This window comes from Mastacembelus armatus, unplaced genomic scaffold (assembly GCF_900324485.2).
Source record: "Mastacembelus armatus unplaced genomic scaffold, fMasArm1.2, whole genome shotgun sequence".
NCBI classification, from domain to species: domain Eukaryota; kingdom Metazoa; phylum Chordata; class Actinopteri; order Synbranchiformes; family Mastacembelidae; genus Mastacembelus; species Mastacembelus armatus.
In genome coordinates, this window is record NW_022872853.1 from 1,010,168 (window position 1) to 1,037,575 (window position 27,408).

A 27,408-nucleotide genomic window follows, 5' to 3' on the forward strand; every position below is an offset into this window, starting at 1 on the left:
AGGTCACTGCGGACTGTTCCTTTGAATCTGTAGTCTGAGTGAAGGACAAAACAAAAACAAAAGTCTGAGCAGTGATGGGAAGATTTGTCCCTCATTGCTCAGAAGTTCTGATACTTCACAGCCCTGCACCGTCAGACGTGACCAAACCCGTGGTCCAACTAAAAGAAACAAAACCACTGGACAGGGGAAGCTGGTTGGCACGTACAAGCTCTGACCGGGACCTTTTCCAGCACTGAACCTCATCCCTGGCATATAAAAACCAGAGACGACACCGAGACCCAGTGAGGAGAGCAGCTGTTCCTGCAGCGGCAGGAAGGGTTTGATGAACCTACAGTTTCTCTGCTGATGATGCAACCCGCCAAACGTCGCCGCGTCAAACCCGAGCACGATGAGACGGTCACTTCTCCGCTGCACCACATTAACCCTCAGCGCACGTACGAGCAGTCCATTTTTATCTTTTAAAGCACAGCACATCCCTCTTTGCTCTCGACAGGATATGAAAGATGAGCAGATCACAGACAGAGAGGAGCAGCGACCACAGCAGACACAATGGGAGAGATGGCTATCGGCCCGGCCGGGACCCGGGACCCGGGAGCCGGCGGTAATTCGTGACGTAGCAGGAAACATATTTACCTGCGCCATTATTGCACATGCCGAATAAGCAGCAGAGGAGAAAGCATCGCTGCAGAGCAGGGAATGATGAAAAGCCACCGAGCTCTGACCGTTAGGAAACAGATGCCAACAGAATCCATCAGCAGAGGTCTACCACGGTTTCCATTTTCATGTCTCATACTTGTACAAGCCAGGGAGTCACTTCCCCTGGGAGGCGTGCAGCACAGTATGTCTCCCCACCCTGTTGTTGGTCTCACACTTTTCTCCTTCCTAATTTTCTCTCCAAAAGCTGAAAAGAGTTGCTGATAAAAGACTTGATAATCTGAGTGAATTGTAATTATCGCCATGTGCCCACTGTGTTAGATTTAACAACCAGCAGCACGTGGTGTCTCCTGGGTTCTCTCTGTGCTCGGCAAAACTTTGAAGCACTTCTTAAAAGACTTTTCAAAATAATGCCACGAAGAGCTGAAACTATTCCAAGTGACGTTCTCCTTTGTTCTCCTGGGTCCAGTTGGTCTAGGTGCTCTGCAGGTAGGCTGTCCTCAGGCCGTCTCAGTGTCTTCATGTGATCCCAGACCGGCTCCGTGATGCTGAGATCAGGGCCCTGTGGGGGCCATCTGCTGCAGGACTCTGCTGCTTCTCCTGCTCTGCACGGCACAGTGAGCTGCCTCTACACTCAAACTAAAGAGACACACAAACCACCACAAAGTGTCTGTATTTCATTTACAGTCAAAACCAAACATGCCAAGACTTAAAGTCTGTCTCACAGAGAAAGTACTGGGTCCCTGTCCAGGACTCTAAGATGTTTTAGTGACAGATGACACATAGTGTTAGACTGATTTAATGCCACTGTAATGCTGCTATATGACATTCTAGAGAGGGTTCATTACAAGGCCAGCACTGGACACTGCTGGGAAATAATGTAAACTAAAAGGCAGATGAATTTCCAAATGTTTGAACATTAACAACGTGAACATTCTTTAAATTAAATTCAATTATTTCAGGTCAGGAGCTGAAACTGTGGGTCTGATGTGATGAGAAACTAACAATGTGTCGTCTGTTCTTTCTTGCTCGTCTGTTGCTTCTGTGTTTCATGGATTGAAACAAATCAAGACGTGTCCCACCACATGTACAATTACACATACTGTGTTGTTATTACAGATTAGTCAGCATCGCAAACCGTTTCATCACTTCTGAAAAGTTTCTCCCCCCCAGCAGTTAATAAGCGTCACAGTTCACAAGCTGCTCACACGTCTGTTGCAGGAAACGCAGAGCAGACGTCTCCTGCTCGCTCTGCAGCAGCAGCAGCACAATAACCCTCAGTTATCACTCAGGAATATAAACCAGGCCGCTGTCTCCTGACAGGGACATCATTTGTTCTTACTCAGTTACAGATGCAATAAACGTCAGAATGAACAACGATGAGACTGTTCTGGGTTTTTATTTACAGACCTCTGCTTTGGCGACAAGTATTGAGAGTTTGTGGGAGTTAAAACAAACCCACACATGTCCAGGGCTTTCTTCATGTCCGTGTTTAGACTGAATCACTTCACAGTCTCAGTGCCAGCATGTGCTAATGTCCCAGCCTTGGACCACTACAGAATGATCTCAGACTTTTATTTCCAAGGATGAAGTGACCAAAACCAACAACGTGTTAGTTCGTCAGTTCGTCAGTACTTTCTGACTCAGCTAAAGCTCTTCCACTCTTCAGAAGCAACTCAGACACATTTATTATTATTAACAAACTGTAGTATTTCAGGAGCAGATCCATCCACACATGTTCTTCAGTGAGCATGAAGCTCTAAGACACAAACTCTACACCTTCACGGCTGCTTTGTGAGAGAAGTCAACCCAGGGGAAGAGCTCCGACAGGGGACTGGAAACGAGCCCTGAAGCCCTCACATGTGGCCTGCCTGTTCACTTGCACCTGGCAGGATCTTGACTGTCTGGGGAGGTGAGGAGACCTCGAATCCTCCACATGCCGATGGAAAACAAAGGAAACTCATCTGACAAAAGAAAGACGCGCTGCTCCAAGTCAGTCAGGAAGCCCATCTGCTCCGACCCCACATGCGCCCCGCACGGTACCTTTGATTTCTGCACAAGCTCCTCCAGGATCCAGAACAGGCGGCACGCGTTCTGATACTGGTCCACAGGAAACTGGTCGAGCCCTGAACTGTCCTGCACCTGGAAAGTGATGCCAACGTTAGAACCGTGTAGTGTATTGATATTGTTCTATGACGTGATTAACAACAACAACAACAGATGGACGTGGAAATATTGAGGTGGAACAGAAAAGTCCCAGGAAAGACCAGGGGCCAAAGTCTGCAGGCTTCTTCCTCTGGGGAACATGAACATTTAGAGAAAACGTCTGTAAACGAGAGGCTGCTGTCACTGACAACTAGTCTGAATAAATACAAGCCACATTTCCAAGCAGCTCTAAACTCTCTAAGCTCTGCACCTGCTCTCGAAGGTCAACCAGCTCCTCTGCACTGCAGCCAAGATGTCAGCATAAAGCAAGTCCTAAAGTGGACGGTGGCTGGGTTCTGCTGATCCAACAGAGACAGGAGAGGTGTGACTGATGGGGGGAGGTGGTGGTAAGAAACTGCTCCAACAGCTCCACACTGGATTGATCCTGGACTGAAGATGAGGCGGCATGAGAAGAGTCTGGGCTCCTCTCAGGGTTATATCTCAGTGTGTCTGACTGTGCATGACTGTGAGGTGTCAGAAAAACAAGCAGCAGATGGCTGTCATCATACTCTCTGGGGTAAAACCTTCAGAGAGTATGATGACAACCACCAGGCCTGAAACCCTGGCACACACACACACACACACACACACACACACACACACACACACACACACACACACACACACACACACACACACACACACACACACACACACACACACACACACACACACACACACACACACACACACACACACAGCACAGCGCCCCATGATGAACGGGTCACTTAGCGCTCTGCTCTGGAGAGCTGAAACACCATTTTCTTTTCATCTCCTAATTCACTTTTTCCATTTAACTACACAGGAGTAAATAAGTTTCACGGCTCTTTGCACCAAATGTCACCGTGTTGTGTTTATTGACAGTCGCTGCTGTTTCCTAAACGGCAGCTGAAACTTTAAGCTTTAAGCAGTTTGAGCGCTCTGATCTCTCATTCTGCAGACAAAGTGTCCTGGGCACCGAAAACTAAAACATCAGCAATGAAGCGTCTGGGCTGAAAAAAATACAAAGCTTTAGTTTCACTTTTTAGTTTCATGCTGCCACGCTGGGTGTGTTTACAGTTCAGGCAAGACGTGCACAGACTGAGTTTTCTTGAAAGTACAATCGTGCACAGGTCACTGAGGAGAGGCGATGTTGTCTTTAAGGTGGTCTGTAATCTCAGGAGCTCAAAAACATCCGGCACAGATTGAAAACCAGCTTTTTACACTCGGTGTCTCAGCTGCTGATGATTCCAAACTTGGGCCTGTTTTATTGTTGTGTTTCCAAACATTCCTGATCCAAACAAATCCTCAGCAGCATTACAAACACGAACAGACCAACATGACTGCCTAGTGATAAGGGTTTATTAAAAGACCCGTCAGTCGGTGAGTGTGATAACAGGTCCCTCTCATGTGTTGAATTTATTCTGAACTGTGAAGTCAGGACTGTATATGCTGCAGCTCTGCCGAGACGCCGTGTGCCAGGTACTTTGACACGGAGGCCTCAGATTTTCACACTTTCTGCTGCAGCAACTGTCAGCAAGATGGGAAGAACATATTCCATCTGGCCGCACACGGGGAGCAAAGACTGCAGCGTCTCTGTAAATCACTGGGCTTCGAAAATTTAGCGTAGCCTCGTTGTTAGAAATGAGGTGGACCGACACAACGGCTCCCAAAAGGATCAAACCTCACAAAGAGTCGGAATAAAAACTGAACATCGTCACCTTCATAAAGGAGGATTTATTACAGACCTGCTGGGTAGGACTGACCAGCTGTAGCTTGTGTTTCCTATTAACTGCTGAACTGAATGCATTTGATTTCCAGTCTGTCTGTGGTTCAGGCTCTAGAGCAGGAACAGAACCAAACAGCAACCACAGAAAAATACTGACAGTGTGTCTGAGCTTTAACACCAGGACATTTAGAAGCTGAGATTTGATTCAAACATTTTTAAAACATAGAAATATTGTACACGCTGAAAATACACACTTCCATCAGGAGAAACACAAAGTCAAAAGAGACGGCATCTTAAAAAACAGCAACGTGACTGCAAACAGACATCGAAATCCAGCACGACCAGAGGAAACGGGCTGTCTTAGAAAGGATTTATCTTAGAACGAGTGTTTCTCCACATCAAACTGCACTGAAACAACCACAGAGCTGATTCATTAGCTTTTCTGTCCAGCTGTTTATTTCTATACGTGAATGTCATCCAGGATATTCTGCTTTAATCTCCGACCTGTCAAGAGCTCACATGCCCAAGAAATGTATGAAGTCACAGAGCAGGACTCAATGGGCAGCGAAAGTCGATAAGTGGAACGAGAATCTAGCGGGAGCTGTGATGGAGCATCTGGATAGAAAACAAACAGCAACAAGCCGACCACCGGGGAGGTGACAGATAAAAATACTGCAGCCACCGAGGACCTGACAACCTTCTCTTATAAAACCAACTTTGGACCTAACAGGACCTGGTTCAGCTTATGGGTCTGAGCCGTAGACCTCCACTGTTGTCCAGAAACTATTAGAAACCCAGCAGGGAGCCACACCGCTGACCTGGCTCACATGGTTCTTCCTCACCAACGATGGAAGTAGCTGAACAGAAGTGAAATTACGTCATTAATTTTCATAATTGTCATGTAGGTGCTGCCTGTTGAGCTGGTGGAGCAGCACGAGGACTTAGCTGCAGCTGCTGAACACAGCCTGAATAATGACAGTAAGAGACAAAGCCAAGCCAGCAGCTCTGTGAGGCTTAGTCTCAGCTCTGCTTTGGGCTCAACGCAACAACAAAGTGGGAAACCTTAAAATACACAACGGAGAGGCTCAGGACGGGTTTTAAGGAGGCTTAGTCAAGTATCTCATTGATGCAGTTCAGCTTAAGGGGCGAGGCCTGTTTCCATTCGACATCAATAAGGTGGTGATTTTAATGCTGTGTGTGTGTGTGTGTGTGTGTGTGTGTGTGTGTGTGTGTGTGTGCGTCACTTCATATATTCAAACATTACACGACAGTAGCTCTGGTTAATCCACAGACATGATTTTCAGAATTAAACAGGAAAATGTGACACATAAATATAAGATGTCAACTATAATGTGCATGTTACTCCATTCTGTAGCATTTTACAGACAAACACTAATCAAATGGTGAAAATAGCTGCAGGCCTACATGAGGGTTAATTCTCTGGCTCAACTCAACAATCGGCATCCGCCGCTGAAAACCAAGAGATGGACCTGAAAGTCCCAGAAAAGGCCAGCACATGGACCGTGAGTTATAATTACTTTATCTCACCAAGAACAGTGACTACTGCTTAATGGATTCTGAAAAACAACTGTCAGAAATTTTGTTCTACACATAGAAATGAATAACGAGGAGAGATTATTACCACGAGTTCACAGAATGGATGGAGGAGTCACATTTTAATGCGTTAACATCTGCCAGAGTCGATGAGCAGGGTCAGAAGGGTCACTGTGAAATCCCATCAGCACTTTCTCCATCGAAACGCAGTCAATCAAACTTAACCATCATTACATGAAGTCTCATCACGGTGGTTTGAAGGCAGAAATGGGAATTGATGCTCCAGCATCGACAACAGAGGAATAAAAACCCACGAGCATTTCGCACTTTGGGCTCATGCAGAAATGTGCAAATAAAAAGAAGGTCCTCGTCCCAGTGGGGGGACCCTGTAAACTACCACTGCTGGGGTCTGACCTTGGCCGGGGACCTGGGTGCTGGGAGGGAGAACCGCCTGGATCTGTATGCAGCAAGCCGGCCTGAAGCATCAGGACCCAGATAGCATCAGCTGCTCTGAGATCATAAAGCCGGGCCCTGAATGGGATTTAATCGTCCGTTTGATTAAACCTGGAGCTGTTACTGTTCTGACTGGACCACAGGCGAGCTGAGCCTGCGGCCGACGGAGAGGAGTCGCGCTCTGAGGAGATTGGAGTTTCTCAAGCGGAACAAAACACGACAATGAAGACAGATAGGATGGAAACAATGGGCCGACGGAACACTTCGAGAAAGCTGCTTCAAAGTTTAAACCCTATGAGTAATCAATGAAAACAGCTGCTACTAATAATCTGTATTTATTAATGAGCCAGTTCTTTTCCCGATCGATTAATCCTTTGGTCAATAAAACGTCTGTCAGCATATGAAACACAGAGCAAGAGGAAATCATCTTCAACTTTAAGAAGCTGGAGTCAGAAATGTACCAACTGGCTGTGAATCTTTACAGGCCATTAAAAGAACAGATCAGTGTATTGGAAAATATGTTTATTCACCAAGAAGATCAATACCACTTCTCGTGTCCATAGAGCCAGGCCACCCTGCCCAGATATGCTTTCACTGCCTCGGTGCTGAGGCTTTTAGAGCAACACCATGCTGCCTGCTGGCACATGGAGCAGACACACAGAAACATCCCAGAAGTCCCTGCCTGTGTTTGAGCGGCGTCTCTGTCCACCACACGTCCTTATATTTTCATCGCTAAACTCTCCCTTCACTTTGGGCCCAGATGATTTGACCTCTCACACATCAAGGTGCTAATTACCACGAGTCTTTGATGGCTGGTAAATGCTGCTAATTAGCTCTCAACCTTCGATGACTCGCCGCTTTTACTGCTGTTTGTAATTCTGGTGGAGCCACTTCCGGGTTTGTGTCAGCACCTTTTCCTCTAAAGGGGATTTCTCTATGTTGTGTAACACATGGGTGCTGTAGAAGAAGGGGTAACAGGCACAAAGATGGAGAGGAGACAGGGCAATACCAAAGAGAAAAGAAGACGCTAAGGGGAAGGAAAGGTATTTTGAAAGAAATGAGCTTCAGAGTAAAAGCAAAAGGCAGAGAAAGAAGAGAAGAGGTCGGTAAACGAGGGAGCGGCGTGGCGAGGCAGCGAAAGCAGAGCACATAATGAAGCTGTGCTCGACTGGGAGTGTGAAGGGCAGCAATTTACTGATCAAGGACAGAGATTGATTTGTCACCGGAGTGGAAAAGAAACTTCAGCCTGCTCTTCACCGTCGGTTCAGCCGGGCCTGGATTAGCACCTGAAAGAGCAGAAACTGGGCCCGTGATGAGCCGAAACGCCACTTCATCAAGTTCTACCCAGAACAACTGCCAGGTCCAGTCTGGGGACCATTTTTCTGCCCTTCACGTGTGAAGCAGCTTCGAAAGCTGAAGTCAGTGTTTTTATTTGTGATGTCTAAACTTAGTCCAACAGCTCCACCCGCTCCACCCGTTCTACTGGTCCTTCCAAAGACACCAGTGATTGTTTCTGCTAATAACAAGCACATTGAGAACGTCACGGACAACAAGCCTCAGCTATAGGAAACATCAGCTTCTTGCTTTAGTGCTCGGGTCACTTACACATTAGTCTGGGTGACGTGATGGTCTCAGCAAGTCCTCCAAATCAAACAACACACAGCCGGTCCACATCCTCCTGACGCAGACGTGTACACGTGTCTGATCAATAATCAATCACGCCAATATCACAATCCTCCAGTGGTTAAACTGCTCAGGTCCTCTCCTGCACTAACAAGCAGTACCACACTGAAAGTACCCCCCACAAGTAGTCCTTCATTCAAACAATACTTGTCAAGTATTAGAAAAATGTACTTTAAATATCAGTACTCATTCTGCAGTAAAACTGAACCTGTTGTATTCATGTACATTCTGAACATTACTGCAGTAGTATTTAAAGCTTGGACCAGTCTGGCGTACTTTATAAACTGTGGATAACTTCATCTGCAGCAGTGCATCATATCTCATATGTTTGAAGTTTTCTCTGGACAGGAAGGGGATGAAAAACTGTCACTGGAAAAGGAACTGCAGCTGTCAGACACACGGGGCGCAGTAAAAAGTCCAGTGTCTGTCTCTGGACTGGACTGAAGTGTGAAGCTGCAGAAATGTCAGAAGTAAAACTGCTGTTGAGTAACTTTCTACTGATAAATCACTTCTTGCTAGTTAGTAGAATCTTGTTTTTACAAAAGCCAACACAGTAAGAGAAGATGTGATTTAATCTTAGTGCTCACATCACTAACTTATCAATAAGAGCTTTTTTTTATTTTGCTCTTGCTGCTGTAAAAACCGACTCCACGACAGGTGGTACCTCGTACCTGTGGAGTCCAGCCGTCCGCTCTCCTTTAAACTGCAGCGGACTAATGACTGTTGACGTGGACGTGACCGCGGTGCACTCCACACGGCCCTCCCCGCACGTTAGCCCACAGAAGACAATTGATTTCCCCTCTGTCTCTCTGCCTTTGTCTCGCAGTGTTTTATTTCTCCCTCCGACCAGTTCCTTCAAGGCGGTCTGCTGACAACCCGCTGATTCAACAGACAGAAAATCGATCCAATCTCATCCAAGCCGGCGTTCATATCCTGACACCTAGACTGCCCGGGGAGGTGGAAGGACACAGGTTGGTCTGTTTGAAACAGACACGAAACACAAAATCCCTGCATCCCCTTTGTTTTCCTGAGGTTTATGTGACTATCAGAGACCTGACAAAGGCCCCGCCGGGTCGGATAATCATTTTCTTCTTTGTTAAATGCTCTCATGGTGCCGTGACAGTTACAGACAGGAGGTCAGTTCTGTCGCATGTGTCGACAGGAGACGCCCGATATGACAGCAGAGGTTCCCCAGAGACCAAACCACAATATTTACTGTTGGCGCCCTCGGAACGATTTGATGGAGCAGACCTTTAACTCTGACCCTTCTCTTCTTTTACTGCTGTACGCACTAACCAGATCTGAAAGGACAACTCCAGGATAATAAAACATAGTTTTACCTCTAAAGCTCGGTCATCGTTTCTATTAGTGATAATTAAATTGAGTCGGAGCAGCAGGTGGAGGAACATGAGCAGTCGAGCAGGCGAGTGAATATTATTGTATTATTGACATGATTATCAATGCTCGTCTTGTCTTGCACACTTGCTGCCTGTTTCTACCTGATGCATTTACTGTCACTGTGTAAATCTCACTGTTGAGCAGTGAGCCGTAACATGTGGGCTCTGAACTCAAGTCTGTCATTCCAGTGCCTCTTGCTGCTGGTTCTAGAGAGACTTGAGGGACCAGACCTGGCAGGCATTGCTGCTGTAACGGTACAAATAATAAAGAGCTTTATTACAGAGTTCAGGCCACATGTTATCAGCCCAGTGATGGCCCGACCCAAACCGGTGTCCACTGTGGAGTGCTGGGAAATAAAACCAGCACCAAGTGTGACAGCCACTTGTTTTATTCCTGCCGGTGTGTGAGCTGGGAGGACAATCAGTGCAGCGTTCAGTGGAGCTGAGATCTGGACCACAAGGCCAAACTGACTGTTTAGCTCAACATTAAAAACCCACATGACATCACCCAGCTTCCTGCACAGTGTCCAGGTCTGGTATATGGCCAAGGAACCATAAAGTACATAAACACCACTGCTTATTATTTGAAACAGCTCTTTGCTGTGGTTCCTAACTCTTCAGACTGTTTACTGCACCGCTGTGATGTGAATCTCCCTCCTGGGACCTATAAGATCTGAATCTAAACGCCAAAAGTCTTTCCTGAAATCTCTTATGAGATGCACATTTTAAGTTTTCCATGTTATTACACCCACAGAATAGTTTCATTTAAGTCTGCTCTGTTCTTCTCTGCTCTTCCATTGATCTATACACACCGACCGGATGTTTTATTTATTTTTCAAACCAACGTGCAGATTACCAGACATCATCTCTCCACAAAAGTGCTGTTACCTGGAAAGCTACAGAAAAGTCTTTCAAACAAACAATCACATGAAATTACCGAGCGAGGAACAAAACAGGAGGGAGATCAAAGATCCCCAACATTATTTCTCCATGTTTTTACTGAGAAAATCGGATTTTGGAGAGGCCTAATTACACATGAATCCATGTGATGGACACGGGGAATGTTAAAAGGCTGTTTTGTATGTCTGAGGTGTATTTGTGCACTCATGCATGACTTGAACCATGTGAGTTTGACAGCAGCTCCACTGAGGCTCCGACTGTTTAGTTTTATAAAGTGACTTTCATCAACCGGTCTCATTTCCTCACCTGGTTAAACCACTAATGAGAGCGCTGTGCTTTGAGGATAGAGGACGACTTTGATCCTCAGCTAATTGTCCATCAATTTCTCTGCCTTTCCCTTTAATCTGATCGTTCTTCAGATCAGTCAGGTGCAGCCGAGCGGAGCTCGGAGCTCGGCTCACCACGCCGAGAGCGGGTCACCTCACCAATCACTGTCTGTCATCGAGCCGTTTGTTCCAGAAGGAAGCCGACCGTGACTGCACACCTGCAAACACGAGCGCTGGGGATTTCACACTACAGATCTGCCATGGTCACTAAGTTTTGGGCATTACTTTTTAATTATGTAAAGCCGAGAACGAGCATGTTTTAAGCTTAACATCATCAATATTAACAGTTGATCAAGAGCCGCAGGGAATTAAAACTAACTGTGCAATTTATTCCCTTTAGCTCGGGGCTCATTGACTGTGTTATTAGGTCTGAAGTTGTTAAAGGTAATCAAATAATCAACCCAATTCATTTCCAAAGATCTGATCTATTAATTACTGAAGTTGTTCAACAAGTCAAAATGTCAAACACCACCTGGTGCCAGAATCTGCTGTGAACATCTGAAAACTGAACTCTGGGGTTTTAGTAGGACTCTCTGACATTTTATAAACTAAACTCTAAATATATTTTACAGATCAATAATCAAAGTCGCCCTGATAAACATGATGGTTTTAGCTCCAATTACACAGACACTGAACAGCCTGATACCTTTCTCCAGACGGTGAATGTTGGACTAACATTCCTGCTACAGCATCGAGCAGACACACACAACACAAATATGTCGTAAAATACCAGCTTCAGTTCGCTTCAACCAAACCCACATGGTGCAGTGACAGCCCGGACTCCACGTCGTTCTGGTCTGCACAACTTAGCATGTAACAGATCCACATCGCACCATCAGCGTCAAATTCACCACAGATATTTTTTACAGCTGACTTGGCGAGGATGGTTCTTCCTATGTACGGACGCCCAGAGACGCCATCTGTTCTCACTGTCCCGTCATCCTGAAGACAGCGAGGGATTTGTTGGGGCCTCCATCACTTCAGAGAACAGTTTTAGTGACTTTTCTCTGGAGCACAAACAATTCAATCACACTCTGCTGATTTTACTGCTTCACTGCTAAAATGATCAGTATTTGGTGCAAGTGGATGCAGGAAAGACTCTGGGAGACGGTCTCTGTCTCTGCTTAGTCATAGTTTAGATTCTAATGCAGGACGTTTTATCAATTCTGCCAAAATTCATTTTGTTCTGGGCCAGAATCCTGCTCTTTAAATGTACTTGGCAGTGACGCAGACCGGCCCAAATATTGGCTCAATTAATTTAACATTTTCTCCAGCAGTGACAGCCAAATATTAGCCACTCTGCAGACTTAACATTACTGACAAACCACAGCGTGTGCACGTCTCCACAGGATGATGGAAGTTAATTCTTAGCAGATCTGTAGGCCAGTCAGATAGTAGCTCAACACAAAATGCCAAAGCCATTATGAATATGACTGTGCGACGCTGGTAGCCATTACTCAAACTGCCTGCTAGAGCTGCATTTATGTGAGGCACATTTAACCGACAGTGGATCATGTTAAATAATGCTCCTGTCCATTAAGAGTCACACAGTGCAGAGAGAGAAAAGAAGGGTATATCCCCACTGTCTGGGCTCCTGGATGCAGACATGAACCCTGCTGAGACCGCAATGATCACTAAACCGTATATATTTCCCACCAATCACGCACCGCGACCCAACCCGGCGAGCACGGCTCTACAATTATCTACCCAAATCCACAGGATGAGCGTGACACCAAAGATCAAGCAGATTGTTGGATGCGGTGGATTATTTTAGTGGAAGCTGAGACAGGCGAGCACTGTGGGAGGAAGATGACAGATAGAGACAAGACAACAGGCAACCAGAAAGCCAAAGAATGCTAATTAATGAAGCCATCACCACAGACGCCACTAGAGCTTCCACACAAAAGATGTAAAAAAAAGAAACTGTCCACAGAAAATGCTTGAAAAATACAAAAGTGACAATTCCAGAGATAGCAGCAAAGCACTTTTCTCTCTCATACCGTACACAGTGTTTAGAGCAAAAAGCATACCTGAAGTGTGTATTACTAGATAATTACAGTAAAAATACTGCACCTCAGGCTAATCTGTGGTGTGTATCAGTCACTGTGTTGGTCACTGTTAAAATAACAGGAGTTCTCAGGTGACTCCTGGTGTGGCTGCAGCCTCCTCGGACAGACGGGAGCCTGGTAACCTTTTCTATTCCCCCGGCCGCTGATAAACCCACTGCAGGACTCATGTGGGTCAGCAGACACAAATTCATTCAGCAAAACAACAAATGGCAGCCCACCAGGCGGGAGCAGCAGAGAAATGCCACGGTGGTCCAGAGTGGGTGCTCAGTCCGTTCTCTCGTCACAGCCTTAAATAGGAAATAACACCCGTGGACAAAGCTCAGTGACCCATGTTTTATTTTACCAACTCTTCTCAAATTCACCAAAAACTTTCAGCTTGTTAATTGAAAAACACATAAACCAGAAAACCCATATGATCAAAACATCCACACAGTCAAGCCTCATTTCTTCAAATGAATTTAAACACAACCCACGTACTGATTCAGATTTTGTTTAAATTCAAAAAGATGATTAAAGCCTGAAAATGTAGTTTTTTCATTTTAGAATCAGAACTACAGCCCAATTACCAGCAGACCTACTAACATAAAAACTGAAGAAATGGACGTGTACAGTCAAAACTACTACCTGCTCCTTTCTTCGTTTCATTTCTTCACCTGCAGAAGGAAAAACAAAATGCAACACACAACATTTTCAAACGCAACCAAATCAAATGAAGAGAAAAACTAACTCGCCCACTAAATAGTCTGAGAGCAAAGGTCAACAGGTTCAACCGGACCAAACACACCTGTACAAACTACAAGAAGAGAACAACTGCGTACGGTTGTTTTCTGCCTGTCTGAGCATGAGAAATTGAACCGCAGCTGAAGTGCCAGTGTAGTCGGCGTGAACACCGGTGTGAGACTGCAGCTTTATCAGCACTGACTGCTACCAGACGATGCTTTTGTTCTTGCTGCTCCGTGGGCTTCATACAAAGCTGTACAGCAGGAAGAAAACTATAACTGTCGTCATTTGTTTTCCTGCGAAGGTGTCTTATTGGTTTTCTTCCCCCTGAGGACCAGAGCCGAGCTGGTGAGTAAGGACAAAAAGCTGCAGAACCAAACAGATGCAGGTGAGAGGCTGTTTGGCATTCTCTCAGCAGGTCTCTGAGAACACTACAGACATGCACATTATTATTTATTTTTTTAAATGTTTAAAAGGATAAATCTTCCCACTGCTGCTCTGACAGCCACTATACCTGACTGTTACACATCTGTGTTACTATGACAACCAGGCTCGGATGGAGCTCGGTCTCACGGAGACCATGAAGTGTCGTTAACACGCAGATTTGATGTTTACTGCTGCTTCCATAAATTAAAAAAGACTAATATACAACTGTAGTTAATGGTAATGTCAGTACTTTACTGTACTGTAGTATACACGACTCTACTGTACTGTAGTAAACTGTACTCTACTGTACTGTAGTATACTGTACCTTACTGTACTGTAGTATACTGTACCTTACTGTACTGTAGTATACTGTACTCTACTGTGCTGTAGTATACTGTACCCTACTGTACTGTAGTATACTGTAGTTATTGTACTCTACTGTACTGTAGTTATTGTACTCTACTGTACTGTAGTATACTGTACTCTACTGTACTGTAGTATACTGTAGTTATTGTACTCTACTGTACTGTAGTATACTGTACTCTACTGTACTGTAGTATACTGTACCCTACTGTACTGTAGTATACTGTACCCTACTGTACTGTAGTATACTGTAGTTATTGTACTCTACTGTACTGTAGTATACTGGACTCTACTGTACTGTAGTATACTGTACCCTACTGTACTGTAGTATACTGTAGTTATTGTACTCTACTGTACTGTAGTTATTGTACTCTACTGTACTGTAGTATACTGTACCCTACTGTACTGTAGTATACTGTAGTTATTGTACTCTACTGTACTGTAGTATACTGGACTCTACTGTACTGTAGTATACTGTACCCTACTGTACTGTAGTATACTGTAGTTATTGTACTCTACTGTACTGTAGTATACTGGACTCTACTGTACTGTAGTATACTGTACCCTACTGTACTGTAGTATACTGTAGTTATTGTACTCTACTGTACTGTAGTATACTGGACTCTACTGTACTGTAGTATACTGTACTCTACTGTACTGTAGTATACTGGACTCTACTGTACTGTAGTATACTGTACCCTACTGTACTGTAGTATACTGTAGTTATTGTACTCTACTGTACTGTAGTATACTGGACTCTACTGTACTGTAGTATACTGTACCCTACTGTACTGTAGTATACTGTAGTTATTGTACTCTACTGTACTGTAGTATACTGGACTCTACTGTACTGTAGTATACTGTACCCTACTGTACTGTAGTATACTGTAGTTATTGTACTCTACTGTACTGTAGTATACTGGACTCTACTGTACTGTAGTATACTGTACCCTACTGTACTGTAGTATACTGTACCCTACTGTACTGTAGTATACTGTAGTTATTGTACTCTACTGTACTGTAGTATACTGGACTCTACTGTACTGTAGTATACTGTACCCTACTGTACTGTAGTATACTGTACCCTACTGTACTGTAGTATACTGTAGTATATTGTACTCTACTGTACTGTAGTATACTGGACTCTACTGTACTGTAGTATATTGTACCCTACTGTACTGTAGTATACTGTAGTATATTGTACTCTACTGTACTGTAGTATACTGGACTCTACTGTACTGTAGTATATTGTACTCTACTGTACTGTAGTATACTGTACTCTACTGTACTGGAGTATACTGGACTCCACTGTACTGGAGTATACTGTAGTATACTGGACTCTACTGTACTGCAGTATACTGTAGTATATTGTACTCTACTGTACTGTAGTATACTAGACTCTACTGTGCTGTAGTATACTGTACTGTATTGTACTATATTGTAGTATACTGTACTCTACTGTACTGGAGTATACTGGACTCCACTGTACTGCAGTATACTGGTCCAGGCTATTGTTGCTCTCTTCAACATGTCAGCCATATAATCTGACACACACTGAGGAGCATCGTTTCAGTCTGTGCTCTAACACTGTAGGTAAGAACAAGGCAGGTCAAACAGGTAAACACCACAAATTATTGCCTTATTGTTTTGTTGACTGTTCTGTCAATAGGAGACGTCTTTAGATGTCTTCAGTTAAAACCAATCAGGTATGACAAAAAAAAAAGAAGAAGAAACTTCCCACATCTGAGAATCTGGAACCAGAAATTTTCAGCTTGCATGATAATGAGAAAATTATTTAACGGTCAAAGTAGCTGCCAAATAATTTTCAGTTGGATAACAAATCAATAAATCGACTAACTGTCGCAGCTCTATCTGTGTACAAAGAAAGTACACAAAGTGAGTTTATTTCTGATTTTGTTCATCTGGAGTGTGTGGAACCAAAACAAGGTGAGTCCAAGTCCGGGACTCGGTGTTGGAGAGCGCAGAAAGAAGCTTCCTACCAGCTCCAAAGTTAATTCTGATTCAGACTTTGAGCAACAGGCTCTTCATCAGGCAGTAAAACTGACTAGACCTTGAACTGCACTTAGCAGATGCTGTGATTCTCTAGTCCCCTAAATATTTTTCTGTAAGTTCAGTGGGATGTGCCCTCACTGCAGCCACTTCCTCAGCACATCACCCTCAGACTTTCTCCCGTAAATAACACGCTGCTGAACTCACAACTGTTCAGAAGGAATCCACCTCATCTGAGGCAGACGTTCCTATCGAGCATCGCACAAACCAGCTCTGCAACAAAAATGAAGGAACCGGCCGCTCTCATATATGAAGATGAAATTTTACTGAGCAAAAATTCTCCCCTGAGGGCAGCAGAGCCAAAAGAGGGCAAATTGAGCTGGCAGTGGCATTTAAAGGGATCAGCTGCACCGCTCATTTCCTCTGGCTTCAGCCCTGAAAACTCATTCATCACCACAAATCCAAATTTAATATCCCCAAGACAAACTTAATATGATTAAGGGCAATCATCCTAGACAAAGGCTGGCTCTGAAACCAATCACATCATCCTAATGAGACAATAACACGCAGAAGTTTCATGGGATCTCACACCAAATGAGGCTGAAGTGGAAGGTTAACCAGGAAGGCCACCGCACCGTCCCACTGCACACAGACACTTCTGCAGACCAACGACAGGCTGAAAACAAGGGTTCTGATCAATACACCAAATGATTCACTTATAACATGTTATACAGGGAGTACAAATGCAGAACCAAGTTCCAATTGATCTTATTCTGTCAGAAGAAAACCAATAATGTGAGGCAGTGCTAAAATAATTATACTGGATCAGAATCCACCTTCTTATGTGACAAATCTGTGTTTTATGATTCATTGATCATCTGTGAGACGATAAAAAAGTCCAGATCTGACAAGCAGAGAGTTCCTTATATCAACTTAGTAGGAAGCTTTTAGAGTTGCACACCTCTTTGAGCAGCCTCATCTGAACCTATGAGTTCAGACCTGACCTGACCTGACCCAGAGAGTGGGAGGATCTGAACCCTTCCGACCCACTCCTCCAATACCACTGGGCCACATTAAGAAAAACCACATTAGTTTAACCCTGCATGATGAACCTGAGCGAGTAAATTAGTTGATGAATGTGTTTTCTCTTAATGAAAGCTCCCCGCTGAGCTTGTGTAAGAAAATATGGCAGAAGACGACACAGCTATGCACAGAGCACCCACAGTGTGAACAAAACACAGACCTGGGGCAGTAACCACTGAGAGTGCATAGTAATGGAGTCAGATTTATACTGTGCAGTGGTTTAGGGTTATTGCTGGATTTTCCTGAGGGGCAGTAGCTGTTCGCTGCATACCGCCGACTGTGACGGCCCCTGACAGAACCACCGGCGCCCAGATGGCACAGCTTATCTGTATGCTGCGCTGCTCAAGGACAGTGGTACCGAGCTGCAGCTTCTCTGAGGATCTATGTCAGACGGGGCCCTGATACCGTACTCATGAGTCCAACGCCTCCACTCACTACTACAAAAGTCCTTGAAACACTCGCGCTCTCATTTATCATGGCAGCTTCACACTCAACGTTCAGAGAAATCCTCAGTTTACTGTGTGCACAAGAAAAACCAGTTTCTGATCAAGCCAATCAGCTCATCATTAGCAAATATCTATACAAAGATCACACCGCCTACTGCACATGGAGCAATATTAGCTTTAACACTGGCATCATTTCCAACTCTACAGCGTCTCCCTGCTAAAAGACTAATTCTTTAAAATGCCTGTAAAATAGCAAAGCCAGTTTCAACATGAGTACCATGATGCCAACGACAGCAGAGAAATGAGGCTTGGTGATGGGCGAGCGTGACACTAAGCTTCAGCTCTGAAAGACTAAGGCCTGAGTCAGCAACGAGTCTCCGGACAGAAGGGAACGATCTGCTCCCATGACCACCAGCTGGAGAAAATGATACGATTATATTATTATTCTATATTGGCTGCTAAATTACCTGCATCAGTTGAAACTAGTAGTTTCAGGCCAACACCATCCAGGATGTTTTTAAAATAAATGAACTGCTTTAAAGTCCTTTCATTTTTCCTCCCTTTTCCTTTTTACAGATGCTGCTTTGAAGTTTTTCTTTACTTTCTGTTGTGAAACTGTTTTTGCAACAGGTTTTAGTGTAAAATGCACCACGTCCTTCAGTTTCAGGGTTTCCACTGTATTAGAGGTGGTAGTGGTGCAAGAGAACAAGTACCTTCTATTATTTTATCTTTTTATTGTTTTATCTTTATTGACTCTTAAAACATGTTCATGTTTCTGGTTCAGGATTAAAAGGCTGCTGAGTTTTCACAGCACAAAAATATCTTGAACTGCTGCAACAAACATGGGCCGCTCTTCATCCTGAGGGGCCACAAAGACAAACCAGTGAACCTCGACGTTCTGTCATCAGTAAGAGTGAAGGGTTAACAGAACCTGAACGCCTACATGCATCACTGAAAATACACTGCACTGCACCCGGCTGGCACATCCGACATCGCCACCAACACACTGACACGGGGGGAGACACACCATGGAAGCAGACACATGGGAGCGTTCACCCGAGAGCAGCAGGACGAAGGGTGTTTTTATATCAGAAGAGTCGAAACAGTGTTTTCAGTTAAAGACCCACATGATTAACAGCTGCTGCAGTTACAGGTGCAACAATTCCTAAAGCTTTGAGAGAGTCTCCAACAAAATCGTTGGACCAGATCTATTTGCTGCCATGTTTTCTGTCCCCACAGGAACCTAATGTTCTAATGTTCCCCAGACATGCACAGAAAAAGTGTCCATGGCCAATATTTTCCTATTGAACAGGTTCTTAAAGGGTTCTACTTTGATGCAGAGCAGAAACATAAGCTTAGAGTTGATTTTATAGACAGTAGCTGTTTCATGAAGTATTTTTTAATCACATCAGAGTATTTACAGAAGAGTCAGGTGACAGCCAACAAAAAAAAAAGAGTAATCTCAGCTATTTTTCTGTCAATCACACCCACGTCCGGTACTTCCCTGGGTAAAACTGAAGTTACCCGCTGTGTAAAAACACCTCAGTACCGCTCGAAATGACACAGCCTCATTCAGATGCACCACATCATTGTGCATCAAGGAAATACAGTGAAAATAATAGAATCCAAACCCACACACAGCTGCACTTTGAATTTTTCATCAGTCAGTGAATGGCCCTGAGTGAGAGGCTCCAAACAAAGTTTTAACCCAAGGCTTCTCATCCCTCCAACTCTAAAGACCCATGCACTTTTGCCATTTATGGTTAGTATTACGAAGACTCTGTGCCGATAACTGTGTCTGTTCCCATGTTTTTCACCAGGAACAGACACAGCAGCTCAGTCTGATAGATATGAGACACACTCCCTTTCTCACCTACATCACGTACAAACTGAACGAGAAGAAAAACAACAACAGCTTTTATTGTTGCAGATGACGTAATCACGTCTTTTCAGAGGCTCGGCCATTTTATCCTCTCAGCTCTCGGAGGCAGTGCTGCGGGGCAGCCGTTTTTCCATCCTGGTTACTAAATTGATCAAAGGCTGCGCCTGCCTCTGCCATGAAGAAGAGTTTAAGGTGGTCTTACTGCCACACAGACCCCTAGGTGCTTTATTCTGAAATAATTCAATGCTTTGTGAATGATGATTAAAAAACAAACCCGTGGAGCAGAGAACTGGGATGTTTTGTGCTAACCTTTAAATACACACATGGAAATCTTACAATAATAAATAAAACTCAAAAGACTGAACTGAAAAGACTGAGTCTATTCACTCAGTGTCACTGTCCTGACAGCCTGACACACAAAGGAAGTGCTGCACGCTGAGAAAGACGTTTCACTCAGCGATACTGACAGGGAGCCAAGGGTCTGCTGCTGCTGACGAAGAGCTGAGGCAGAGGCCTGGTCCAGCTCTGGGTCCTCAGCAAAGTGACGCGTCGGCCACATGGGTTCAGTATCGGTCATCAGTCAGGAATGAGAATCACCCGGAAAGTCTTTATGTGTTTGGCTGTAAGACTGGATCAATTAACTGATCAGCTGAATGGCACAAATATGAAATATGAAATGATCCAGCTTCGTAAATGTGAGCATTGACATTTGATTTGGTCTTTTTCTATGCATTTTTCTTTTATCTGACGATATAAACATTACAAGTTTAACTGATCATTGAAAATGCTGAAGCTTTTCTAAATGAATAATAATAATAATAGTCAAAATGCCACGTAGCCAAGGTCAGAAGATGCGTTTTTCCAACAGCCAGGCAGAGTTCCCAGTTTTAGCTCTGGGTTTGGTCTCCACCACCTGAGGTCTCCTGAGGGAAATCTAAGGATCTTTAGCTGCTAAATGCTCAACTGTGTACACCAGGGCACCAGAACAGGAAACGTGGGTCAGGACCCGGAGCTGAGACTCTCTGTGAAGCTGCAGGTTCAGCTGATCATTGTCATTGATTATCATTATAAGACACTATTTTTACCTGAAGCTTTTATTTCTCTCTCCCTCTTTATTTCTCTGTGTCACTGATAATCTCTGGGCGCTGTAGCTACCGACCTCTGCTTCCACTGTCTGTGAGGTTCAACAGCAGGACTCATTTTCATTCTCTGTGCATAACAGCAGCAGCCGAGTGTGTAAAATGTCGATGGAAACATAAATGTCGTCTCCTCTCCGGCTTCTACATGAGGAGAGGCACGCAGCTCTCTCCCCGACAGGGCTGCAGGCAGCAGCTCAGTCTTCAAACCTCTCCATCCCTTCTCCAGCCTTTAAAGAAAAATAACAGGCAGTGGGGGTGGACTCTGAAACATTACCATGGACACACTGATGGCCGTCTGCGCGCTTTGAAAATGTCAAAGCGCCACATTAAAAGAGGTCTGTGCTAACATGCTGGTTAATTTAAGTGCAGTCACAGGTCTCCTGAATGCACAGAGGACAACAACGGAGCTCCACTTAAATCCGACAGCCTGCGGAGGATTGGCACCTCCGATTCTTCGCTTGCAAATAGCAATTACTGCTGGTTCGTAGCAGACAGTGGCTCTACAAAGCTGTTCTGCTTTGTCAATATCGCCAGCGAACAGAGGGTTCAGCTATTTTCTCCTTAACTTGGCTCTCAAATACACTGCTGATAAAATTGTCTTTTGGCACTGCCCGAGTCGAGAAGCTCTCGACGAGGAGAAAAACAGGCACAAATGAGCACGACCGACCCTGATGAGTGGGAGGGAAGCTCAGCGGGGGGGGGGATCATCTGTATCCTTTCCCTTCTTTTACACATTTCCATTTCCAAGGACCCCCGGTGGCCGACACTCAGCTCAGCCTTTCAGAGGAAGCAGGCCGGTCAAATGCAGTTCTGTCCTGACCTGAGACTCAAGCTGTCCCCACAGCTACTTTCAATAGATGGCAGACAGGAAACTAGTGGGACGCGGTATTGATTATGGTGGTTCAGAAGTGACCGTGGTGCCGAGTCAATAGGCCAAACCGTTTGCTCCTTGCACAAAGGTCGGCTTTTTAAGAGCATAAAGGCGAAATAAAAAAAGTGTATGAGAGAGAAAGAGAGTCTGTGTGTGTGGAGGGGGGGGGGGACGTCAGTGAGAAACAAAGCCAGCAAGAAAGTCCTGATATCAATATGGCTTGAATGCCAACTTCTGTTTATAAAAAGTGTAAAACAGTCAAACTGTTGCCAAAACAACAAAGTAAGAGAAATGAGCAGCAGCAGACACAAACAGAGAGGATACAAGTGCAGCTCCACACGAGGCAGAAAGGAGCCGACGCTATGAGCCAACAGTCAGAGAAGCAGGAGAAGAGGAGGAGGGGAGGCATGGGAGCGAAGGGGCAGGTGGGCGAAGCAATGATGGGGGTGTTTACCTGAGAGGCCTGCCAGAGCCGATCGGCCAGAGCGCTGATGTGAGACAGGACGTGACGAATGAGAAACGACTTGGACATGGTGCCGCTCCCCAGCGTGATCAGGCACTCCATCAGCTTCTCTGCTGCCTCGAGCTGAGGTTGGAAAAACACAATTTCAGTGATGCTGTTCCCTTCACGCTTCTTATCCTAACCTTAGTTAATAAAGAAACAAAACCGGGAACTCCAACAGTCCCAAACCAGTCAGAATAAAAGTGTTGACAAGTCATGACTTCCAGAGTTTCTGCAGGCTCAATAAGTTAAATTCAAGTTTAGTAATTCTGCAGCGTATGACAGTATGATAAAAACACACTAGGGGCACTAGGGTTAGAAGTATTTAGGCTTATTTCACATTTTCTCAGGACATCCCAGCACCAGATAATCATCCCCAAAGCAGCTGGCATCCAGATAACCAGTGGAAACCGATGAATTCATTTAGGTTTTTACTAAACTCCACGTTCTGAGCAGATGAGTTTCCTGCAGCAGCAGAAGTGACTGTTGGCCGAGTGGTACGCTGTTCCTGCAGACACAGAGTCCAGGTCAAGACTGGGACCTAGATGAACTAGATTATCCATTTGTCATTTGATTCCACTTTAATAATGGAATTTGATTTTAATATAATGTCTGGAAAAAGTCAAATAAGGTGAAATTTCCATCTAGTTCAACTGTCCAAAGCCCAGAGACAGTATCATATAATGAATAAAGCAAATGAGCCTGTTCAGTTATTTACATTTTTAGCTAAATCACACAAACCACTGCATCTGAAACAGTTGGAGCAAAGACATATTAAAATTCTCTCAGATTGTCATGTTGACAATCACCTTTTCTCTCACCATGTGCTGTGTACATATTTTCATCTGATGCTCTTCCAGCCTGGAAAAGTACAGCTACTTTCTTAAATAAAGGATCATTATTTATTATAAGAAAGCTTCAGTGGATGGATTTATAAGACGTGGATCCACATCACCAACGTTTGCCATATTTGCTGCTATTTTAATGTCAGCCAACACTCGATGCTCCGCCTGGACCTCCAGATGCCTCCCACTCACAAGAAACACAAACTATTGTCTAAAGTCATCACTAAGAAAGGCTCTAATTTATTCTAATGCTGATTGTTCTGCTATAATCTCACACTTAGCACCATAATTAAACAAAAATAGACCACAAGAGATGTCTAACTTTATTCTAAATGTACCTCGCAGTTTTAGATGAAGACAAAAAGACAAAGGAGCAGCAAAATATTTATATCAACAGTAGAGAGCAGGCAATAAGCCACAGCTTCTGTCCAACACCCGAGAAGGCAATTAACTTAAATATGTCTTACATTACAGGGACAACTCCCAGCGACACAAGAACCAGGTATTCTGGAGCCCCAGACCTGCACATTCCCAAAGTACCGACCACCAAGATGCTTCCACAGCCCTGAACCCCAGGCCTGATCAAAGGTGAAAACAAGGACATCTTCCCACTGTGGAAACAAGCTAGCTACCTAGCAACACCGACAAAAGACAGAAAACACGGCCATGAAATGACACAGCACTGTGTCGGCAGCCCGCTCGCAGAAATGGCAACTCTGGGATTGGTATTTATTCAATCACGGTGAAAAGACATTACCTTAACTGCTCCCGGCAATCACCACCACCGAGCATTACGCTGACAGGTCAGGCGCTACGCACTGGTTAGGGCAAAACTAATTAAAATAACCCTGTCAAAGAGAAATCTGCTCACATGAGCACAATCTCAGGCTGAGTTAATGAAGTGAGACAAAACAGTAGTTCCATCTGATTATGAGCCCACCACAGCATTTCCCAGGGGACGTGATGGTAAACATTCTCCACAATGCACAAATGAAACCTGCCTGACCCTTCGAAAATCAATGCAGCACAAACTAGGACCTCTGCAGAAACCCCCACATTATTACAAAGACATTTGTAGGAGCAGGTGGAACGCAATTTCACAGCCGAACCCCAGGACGAAGGAAAACCAGTAGAGATGACGAGGCCTAGAATCATTTACCAAGTCCAACACTTCCCAGACGTTTAAAATAAAAAGTCCAAATCCTTAACACCACCGGGACCAGGGTGAGCAAACAGAAACAGAAACCAGAGCAATCAGGCTGTGACACACAGAATTTCTTAGCAGGAGTCTTTCAGTGATAGTTGTTTTAATCTGATTGGTTGGTTTAAAGAAAACAAACACTGTCACCAGAGTGTTTTAGTTGCTCCATACAGAACCTCCAAACAGAACCATGACACAGTTGCAGTTTAGACTCCATGCTCACATTCAGCTGCAGCCTAATTCATATTCCCTCCACTTTTCATACATTTAACTGGGAGCGGCCCAACACGTCCAAGCCGTCCTCTGTTGTTGTGCCAGTACGGAGCTCGACGGCAGCAGCTGGGGATAAATTATTTGGCTCAGGGGCATCGCAATCATTTACACTTTCCCAGTTTGCTTTGGGGATTTCAACTAGTAACCTTGTGCACCACTAAAAAGCAGTGTTAAAACAGTGCGACGCTCAGAGCTGTTGTTTGACTGTGTTTTTTTAAAACAGAGCAAGAGGAAGAATAAAAAATGAACCTGGAATTCAATTTGCTCTGTATTGCCTCTTCTGACGAGCGTCCCTGAGGGCCGAGCGATACGAGGACATCATGTGAAATGGTCTGGAATGATTTTCCTATCAAGGGATTAATTCATAATTTGAAACAATTGAAAGGAGGAGATTGTTATTCAGTTTTCCTAACCAGCTCTCATCAGGCTGCAGATTGATGACGCCTATCTCCTCTCCCCACTTTAACCGGTGTGACCTTCTGATGCACAGCAGCTTAGTCTGGCTGCTTACATGGAGACAAAGGAAAGGAAAAACAAAGCACTCGAACAGATGCTGTTTTAAAGCACTGCTTTTGCAGTTAATTCAGTTTTCCGGTTGCACTCATCAGCCGATGTCGACACTCTGGCCTTATTCTCTTTAAGTACATCCACAAGTGTCTCTTCAGCCAACACTTTCCTTATCCTCTAACCTGTTGTTTTAATCCTGGCGGCTGCAGAATCATCGAGCTCAAAAGCTCTTGACATCTGCACCTGTGTGCAGTGACACGAGGAACTGAGGGCGGTTAAACTGTTTTTCATTCATTTGGTCATTATTTCTACGATTCATCAACTGATGATGAAGTGATTTTGTCTGTTTAGCCTCTCACCAGTGTCAGCTGGGACTGGCTCCAGTCCACCTCCATCCTGGATTTCCCAGGATAAATGGTCGGATGGATGATTTTGTTTGCTGCACATTGTTCCGTGAGGAACAACATTTCACTTCCCTCGGTGTGTGTGCACGGCATATGTGCAGGAATGACAATCAACATGAACCAAAACACACACAGGTGAGACATGCGGTTCCTTTAGAGAACATATTACAGGAGAACACAGGAGAGATATATATATATATATATATATTTTTTTTTTTATTATTTTTTATTATTATTTTATTTATTATTTATATTATTTATTTATTTTTTTTTTTTAAGTTGACCCTGACTCAAAATAAAGTTGTTCACTACACTGCATATGTCCAGATTTCCCACCTCCGTGTACTTTGGCAGCCAGAATTCCCCATTGGAATAAACCTGAAGCAGAAAGGTTACTAATAAATGTCTAACTACAGTCCCTTCACACCTCTCAGGTCCACAAATCACAGTTTTCTACTTTTCTACCAGTCAGATCTAATGTGAGGAAGCTTTTGGTTCAGTCACAAACGTGTCCACATTCACATGTGCTGATTTAGCAGATTAACCCAGAGCTCATTTTGTCCTTCAGCTTTTTTCACTGCTGCATTTTCTTGTTATTTCTTACATTGGTCTGTACATGTTGCCCTAAATCAATTTTATTTCTTGGTAATAAACCACGACTGAGAAGGACTAATGGCTCTCAGTATTTAACAATGCTCCTGAGTTATGGAACAAGTCAGGCGCTCTGTAGCAGAAAATGACAACTATCATCCAGAAAACAAATAAATCTAACAAAGCTTCATGTTTAAAGACCTGAAAATCCCATTCTTTATGTTTAGAGTCAGATGCTGTAGTCGTAACACCGACAGGCAGCACCGATTCCAAATTAATAGCTCGATAAAGGTGTACTTGAGTGTTCGGTGTGGGGTCGAAACACATGAGGCGCGCTGGATTCGACGTATGAGAAGTCAATAAAAGTTGTTCCAGCAGACAAAAGCTCGACAGGGGAGGAGGAGGCAGCCGCACAATAAACCGCTCTCCTCTCCCAAAGGCTGTGCATGAAATATGGCTGCATGTGAACGCAGCGAGGAAGTGACATCTGAATGAGGCCACTTAGGATTTAGGAGCTGCAATTCCATCGTCCGTGCTCTTGTTCTTGTGCAGTCTGTAACAGCTCCTCCAGGAGTGTCTGAGAGGTGGAGCTGGAAACAACAGCTCTCCTCGAGGACGTGAGCAGGTCTGAAGCCAGGACCTGCCTGTAAACTGCAGCTGCTCACTATGGAGCAGACCATCAGAGCTTTGCCAACCTTTCCGGAGGACTCGAAGAAAGCAGACCACCAGCAGAGATCTACTATCGAAGAAAGCGGACCACCAGCAGAGATCTACTATCGAAGAAAGCGGACCACCAGCAGAGATCTACTATCGAAGAAAGGAGACCACCAGCAGAGATCTACTATCGAAGAAAGCAGACCACCAGCAGAGATCTACTATCGAAGAAAGCAGACCACCAGCAGAGATCTACTATCGAAGAAAGCAGACCACCAGCAGAGATCTACTATCGAAGAAAGCAGACCACCAGCAGAGATCTACTATCGAAGAAAGGAGACCACCAGCAGAGATCTACTATCGAAGAAAGCGGACCACCAGCAGAGATCTACTATCGAAGAAAGGAGACCACCAGCAGAGATCTACTATCGAAGAAAGGAGACCACCAGCAGAGATCTACTATCGAAGAAAGCAGACCACCA

At 44.5% G+C, this 27,408-nt stretch overlaps 1 protein-coding gene across 1 annotated transcript in view; it reads right to left on the reverse strand.

Moving 5' to 3' along the window:
• Nucleotides 1-2,529: 2,529 nt before the first annotated feature.
• mei4 (meiosis-specific, MEI4 homolog (S. cerevisiae)) overlaps nt 2,530-27,408 on the reverse strand; it is a 40,473-nt gene continuing 15,594 nt past the window's right edge. Inside the window, exons 4-5 of the mRNA XM_026308164.1 lie at nt 22,404-22,535; nt 2,530-2,796 (exon numbers count right to left, since the gene is read on the reverse strand). Coding sequence (XP_026163949.1) covers nt 2,530-2,796; nt 22,404-22,535 — 399 coding nt within the window. The remainder of the gene's footprint in view (nt 2,797-22,403; nt 22,536-27,408) is intronic.